Below are 7016 nucleotides of genomic sequence, written 5' to 3'. Positions count from 1 at the left end.
GTAGTGCTATTGCGAGAGCACTCTAGTAAAAAGTTTAAAAGAATTCGCCCTTATAAGTCCCATAATTCCTATATTTAGGGATTTGGGAGAGAATTAATTAAGAACTAATCCTTTACAAATAAGGAAACAAATCAAACTTTTTTTCTCTCTCTTCTCTCCATATTCTCTCTCTCTCTCTCTCTCTCTCTCCTCTCTCTCTCTCTCTCTCTCTCTCTCGGTTAACCCTCCACCAATCTGCCTATTTTTCTCTCTTAATTTGAACACATAAAATTTTTAGGATGAGACTATTCCAAAGCTCAAAAACATGAAAAAAAAAAAAAAAAAAATTATATCAAAATATAATTAAACAACAGGTAAAATTTTTGTGATGATGTTATTCCAAATCTTAAATACGCGAACAAATAAAAAAAAAATCTCAAATAGAATGAAATATTGTCACGAACATGATAGATCAAGTCTAACTTATGAGAGCCTAGTATGTCAGCGAGGAAGGATCGAATGCGGGTGGAGAGATTCTTTGATTGAAATACAAAAGGTTAACTATGAAAGAGAAAGAGATAGATTCTTTGAGGGTTAACCAAAAGAGAGAAAGAGACAGATTAGTTGAGGGTGTTAACCAAGAGAGAGAAAGAGAGAACGTGGAGAGAAGAGAGAGAGAAAAAAACTTGATTTGTTTTTTTAATTGCAAAGGATTCTTTCTTAATTAATTGTCTCTCCCAAATCCCTAAAAATAAGAATTGTGTGGCTTATAGTATCCATCGTTTATGGTTAGGACTGCTCCCCTAGCTTTCGTCTCTCAGTGTCAATGTTGGCCCAACCAGAAATTCCCTCTGCCCCTACCGCACTCCAGCTTGGTAGTTTCCACCTTCTGTCCAAGGTTGAGCCCTGGGATTTGACGGCGGACTTAAAAAGCCACCTACAGACGGTTTACGCCCAATCATTCCGGATAACGCTTGCATCTTATGTATTACCGCGACTGCTGGCACAGAGTTAACCGATGCTTATTCCCCAGATACCGTCATTGATTCTTCTCCAAGAAAAAAAGTTCACGAGCTGTAGGCCTTCTACCTCCACGCAGCATTGCTCCATCAGGCTTTCGCTTATTGCGAAAAATTCCCCACTGCTGCCTCCCGTAGGAGTCTGGGTTGTGTCTCAGTCCCAGTGTGGCTGATCATCCTCTCGGACCAGCTACTGATCATCGTTTTGGTAAGCTATTGCCTTACCAACTAGCTAATCAGACACGAACCCCTCCTCGGGCGGATTCCTCCTTTTGCTTCTCAGCCTATGGGTATTAGCAGCCGTTTCCAGCTGTTGTTCCCCTCCTAAGGGTAGGTTCTTACGCGTTACTCACCCGTCCGCCATTGGAAACACCACTTCCCGTCCGACTTGCATGTGTTAAGCATGCCGTTAGCATTCATCCTGAGCCAGAATCAAACTCTCCATGAGATTCATAGTTGCATCACTTATAGCTTCCTTATTCGTAGACAAAGCGGATTTGGAATTGTCTTTCATTCTAAGGCATAACTTGTATCCATACGCTTCATATTCACCCGGAGTTCGCTCCCAGAAATATCAAATATAGCTATCCCTGCCCCCTCACGTGAACCCCACGAGCCTCTTATCCATTCTCATTCAATCGCGGCGGGGGAGCAAGTCAAAATAGAAAAAACTCACATTGGGTTTAGGGACAATCAGGCTTGAACTGATAATCAAGCTTATAAGCGCGAGCTCTTTAAACTTTTTGCAAGAGCACTTTTGCAATAGCAGTACTCAATTAATAATGAATAATATTTAGATCCTCACACCATATATCGTACACATTCTTGATGTGAATCAATAATAAATGAAAACGTAATCTTTAATTACTAATCAGATATGGTGGATAGATACCCACTTACCAAATCAGATATGGTGTAAATATTGGTATAAATCCTCACTAGTATTGTTCATTAATAATTATATCTATATTTATATTATGTAATTTTTTTTTTATATTTTATAATGATATGATGCCTCTCTTGTAATACCTTATAACTTACCTAGAATATATACAATTTTCCTTCTGAACCGAATAATTATGAATTTTTTTTTTTTTTTTAAAACCAATAATTATGGATTTTTTTTTTTCTCTAGTGTATCCGGGAAAAAAAAAAAAAAAAAAAACAAAAGGAGAAATTTTTGATCAGACGTGGGCATCCCCATGGAACCCACAATATAGAGTTTTGATCATTTGTTGACGAAACCATAAGATGAGACTCTGATATCTGATCCCACCTACACCGTTTTTAGTTTGGAGAGCGGGTCAGACGAGATCGCACCCTTATATCGGCTTATATATAGGATGTCTCCTCAAACTTTTCTCTCTTCACATTTCTTATTCTTTTACACATTTCTGCTTCTTCACATCTCACAGCTACCTAACTACACACACAGGTATGTACGAATCGAATTCAGATCAAATCCTACTGATTCTATTTAGTTCTAACACAATCTTGATTGCTTTTGTTCATTATATTAGATCTTTTATTTGTTCTTTGAACGATTATGAATCTATGATTTACATTTTGTTCTCTTTCTGTCAGTTTATATGCTATCTGATTTTGTTCAACAACATTTTTATTTTTTATTTTTTATTTTTTATTTTTTTCCTTTTTAGCAATTTGATTATGAAAGTTCATTGTTGTCCTAAAATTTGTTTGACCTTTCTGATATTTTGTTTTTGTTGGATCTTATCCCTCTGAAGCCTATTGCTTTTTAATTCTAAATATAATATATATACATATAATCAAAAGTGGTTGAGATTATCCACAATATATAATATATAGAGAGAGAGGTTTGTTTGTATTTAATGAACTCTATCTGATAAGTAATTGAACATAGACTGCCTTATTGATACCACTGTTTGTAGCCTCCTGCTTTCATAAATTGATGTGTGTCCTTGTATCCTCCTACTTCCATAAACTGATAATGCTACTGTAATCAGATTTCAATTATCCTATTTATTCTGCAACTAATTTTTCTATAGGATTTTGCCGCCTAGAATTGGAAAATTCAAAATATATGCAGTTTAAAGGGTCACTTGAATAGTTTTGCCCTTTGTTAAGAGAAGGAAGCTATTGAATTTAGTTATTAGGGTTTAATTTTATGAAGTTTCAGACCATTCTGGCATAGATTGAGCTCTGATATAACAATGAATTCATTGGCAATCATGTGCACATAATGGATTATAATTTATAAATCCTCCACGCTCTACTTGGTGCAAGGCAGAACCTTGGGTGATAACCCTATGTTCTCTTAATTCCACTCGGAAGGTTGTCTTCTGTTTGTTACAGTATGTTTGATTGCTTGAGTTCACTTCAAGCAGGTGCTATTGACGATTTCTGAGATTACCCAAACTGGTGTTTCATGAAACACTTTTAACAAATGAAAATTGGATGAATACTCTGCAGCTTTAAATGAACAAATATCTAAATCTAGGATTTATATGGATTCTTTGTTCGAAATTGCTTTGGTTTGTTCTATTTGAGGGATTTTCTTTTTCTAGTCCATTAGGAGGAAAATTGAATAATGTAGGCATTTTGGTTTTGTTCTCTTCTAGAATACATCATCAAAGATATTTCATGTAGTAGGGTGAGGTGACAGGGATGAAGTAGAAGAGGTTAAATAGAAACAAGGATGCAAATTCTTGCTGGTTAAGTGAAAGTCTAACCTCTCGGAGTATTCTTTTTTAGGAGAGAGTTGATTTTCCTAGCACTGGATGGTGATTGGAAGATTTTATGAATGAGACAATCATATAATTTTGAGATGAACCCTCTAAGAAATAATACACACCTTTGTGATTTAGCAACATGGTGTCCACCATAACTTTCTTCTTTTGTTGGCTAAAATTAATTGGTAGAGTGATGTGTGTTTTGATAATTGGTTAGTCATTGTTTGATCAATGCATTAAAGGTGGCTAACAGCAAAAGTTCATGAGACAGTGGAGGAGTGTGTGTGGATGGTGTTAGTCATGCATGAAAAATTAATTAATTTATTACATGCATATATTAATGAAGTCATATTGCGGTTAAGAAGAAAAGTAACCATGACAAAAACTTGAGGTTACGGAAAAGTAACAACTAAGAAATGAAAAGGTGGTAACAAGGTGTGTGTGAGCTGGAGCCGGAATGGTTGAAGTCAAAGGCATTTGCTTATTAGCTAAGGTTACTTGAAGGATGGTCTTGGTGAATTGTACTGTTGGTAAGGCGGTAAAAGGCCTTGCCTATAAATACAGGTGAACAGCAGTGAAGAAATGGCGTGAAGAAAAAATGAGTGAAGAGAATACAGAGAAAATGTTGAGGGCCAAGAGTGAGTGTATTCTTTAAGAAGAGTGTGTCTTCTACTAGTGAGTGAGTGTGGAATACCTCTTGGTAATCTATTGAGAGTTGTAATATTCTCTTTTCTCTAAATAAAAGTTAGTAGTTTTCTTCACCCGTGCGTAAACCTTGTAATTTGTTGAGTGTGTTATTTTCATCTTATTTTTCCTTTTGTTGCCATTGCATATTTGTGTGTGTGATCTTGGGCGGATTAATTCCTAACAAGTGTTATCAAAGTTAATATGAAAGGGATTAATTCATAACATTCATGTTTTCACTTTTTAGATTTACTATATTTTTTCTATCTAATAAATCATTGTTGTATCCGGTTGATTGTGGTGTTTATATTCTTATTATATTACACAAACCTACAATGCGGAAGAGGTAGCTTATAGCTATGAGAAATATGGTGCATGCATTGTACTTTTGCTCATATTATTTGTATACTGTTTCTTACTTCACACTCATCTCCACCCCTCTTCTTTTTGGGGAGGAAATGGGTAAGGCAAGAGTTCCAAGGACAGCTACTATTGAGGATCCCACGGTCATTGGGGTGGTGGTGCCTGAGATTTGATCCCACATTGCTTTCTAATAGGATGCAGCATGGATAGAATGGAAAGACGATACCCTTGGAAATTATATAGAAGATTTTCACAAGAAGTCGAAAGTAAATTTGAGCCAAATTTACGTACTTTGAGCTATTTAACCCTTCAATGCAGAAGCAGCATATGGAGCAAAAATATTATGAGATTTTCATCCATGGATGAATATACTGGATATTTTTCAACCAGTAAAGCCACAAAGACGACTGCATATGGAGCAAAAATATTATGAGATTTTCATCCATGGATGAATATACTGGATATTTTTCAACCAGTAAAGCCACAAAGACAAGCATTTTGTTCTTCCTTTTGGATTATATTTGTGTTATACACGCGACTCATGTTTTCCCTGTTATTATTTTATTTTTAAGTGGAATTTAATTTTTTTTGGTGGAATGATCCCTGTTATTCTTGATACTTTAGTTTTTCTATGTTTACTAATAAAGGATTAACATATCTTTTGATGCTCTTCATCAATATAGATATGGAGACCATCCTCTTCACCTCGGAATCTGTCAATGAAGGCCATCCCGACAAGCTTTGTGATCAAGTCTCAGATGCCATCCTTGATGCTTGCCTGGAACAAGATCCGGAAAGCAAAGTTGCCTGCGAGACCTGCACGAAAACTAACATGGTCATGGTCTTTGGTGAGATTACGACCAAGGCTAAAGTAGATTATGAGAAGATAGTTCGAGATACTTGCAGGGGCATCGGGTTCACATCACCTGATGTTGGTCTTGATGGCGACCACTGCAAGGTCCTCGTCAATGTTGAGCAACAGAGTCCTGATATTGCCCAAGGGGTTCATGGACACCTTACCAAGAAGCCTGAGGAAATTGGAGCTGGCGACCAAGGCCACATGTTTGGCTATGCTACTGATGAAACACCAGAGCTCATGCCTCTAACTCATGTCCTTGCGACCAAGATTGGTGCCAGGCTTACTGAGGTGCGGAAGAATAAGACTTGTCCTTGGATGAGACCCGATGGTAAGACCCAAGTGACTGTTGAGTACCGGAACGAGGGTGGAGCCATGGTCCCTATTAGAGTTCACACAGTTCTCATCTCAACCCAACATGATGAGACCGTAACAAATGAGCAGATCTCCAAGGATTTGAAAGAGCATGTGATTAAACCTGTCATCCCGCCCCAATACATGGATGATAAAACCATCTTTCACCTTAATCCCGCAGGTCGATTTGTCATTGGTGGACCGCATGGTGATGCAGGACTCACCGGACGGAAGATAATTATTGACACCTACGGCGGCTGGGGTGCTCATGGTGGAGGTGCTTTTTCAGGGAAGGATCCTACTAAGGTGGACAGGAGTGGTGCATACATTGTTAGGCAGGCAGCCAAAAGTGTGGTGGCTTCTGGACTTGCTCGCCGTTGTATTGTTCAGGTTTCTTATGCGATTGGCGTGCCAGAACCACTTTCTGTGTTTGTTGACACTTACAATACAGGTAAGATCCCGGACAGGGATATATTGGCTCTGATTAAGGAAAACTTTGACTTTAGGCCAGGAATGATCGCAATCAATCTTGACCTCAAGAGAGGAGGCAAATTCAGGTACCAGAAGACCGCTGCTTATGGTCACTTTGGCCGTGATGACCCAGATTTCACTTGGGAGACCGTTAAGATCCTCAAGCCAAAAGCTTGAGTTCATGGATTAGCCTTGTAATGTTCTCTGCAAAAGGACTTCCTGTGCCATCTTTCTGGTTGCCGAGGATAAGAAGCTTCATTGCATATACTTGTAATGTTGAAGTTCATTTCTCAAGGCTATGGTTGGGAGGCAGGAATACTTGTGCTTCAAGTCAAATCGTTACAATTATAGGAGCCTAGGGTGTTTGGTTCATTTTCTTTTTGACCTTTTTTCCTTTTACCTTTTTCTTGTTCCTGCAAGTAATTGTTTCCAGCAAATCACTTGTTCTGTTGCTCTCTTTTGTAGGAATTCTTATTTGAATTTTTCAAATTTTGAATTTATCAACCAGTTCTTATGGACTAGCGTAGTTTAATTGATGAGCATTTGAATTAATTGATATGCTTCATCTCCAACAATCTA

At 37.6% G+C, this 7016-nt stretch overlaps 1 protein-coding gene across 1 annotated transcript; it reads left to right on the top strand.

The window, feature by feature from the left end:
* Positions 1 to 2202: 2202 nt before the first annotated feature.
* Positions 2203 to 6958, top strand: LOC132293381 (S-adenosylmethionine synthase 2). The gene is made up of 2 exons (XM_059790837.1): positions 2203 to 2433; positions 5440 to 6958. The coding sequence occupies exon 2, from the start codon at positions 5442 to 5444 to the stop codon at positions 6612 to 6614; it is 1173 nt and encodes a 390-aa protein (XP_059646820.1). The 5' UTR covers positions 2203 to 2433; positions 5440 to 5441; the 3' UTR covers positions 6615 to 6958.
* Positions 6959 to 7016: the final 58 nt, after the last annotated feature.

This window comes from Cornus florida, unplaced genomic scaffold (assembly GCF_030987335.1).
Source record: "Cornus florida cultivar Cherokee Brave unplaced genomic scaffold, ASM3098733v1 CherokeeBrave_3.0.0_Hap2_Chr02, whole genome shotgun sequence".
In the NCBI taxonomy this organism is placed as follows: Eukaryota; Viridiplantae; Streptophyta; class Magnoliopsida; order Cornales; family Cornaceae; genus Cornus; species Cornus florida.
Note: the sequence above shows the minus strand (reverse complement) of the source record. Positions and strands in the feature narration are given on the sequence as shown.

Coding starts and splice junctions, on each gene's coding strand:
- LOC132293381 (XM_059790837.1), top strand. CDS start 5,442: ATGGAGACCATCCTCTTCACCTCGGAATCTGTCAATGAAGGCCATCCC.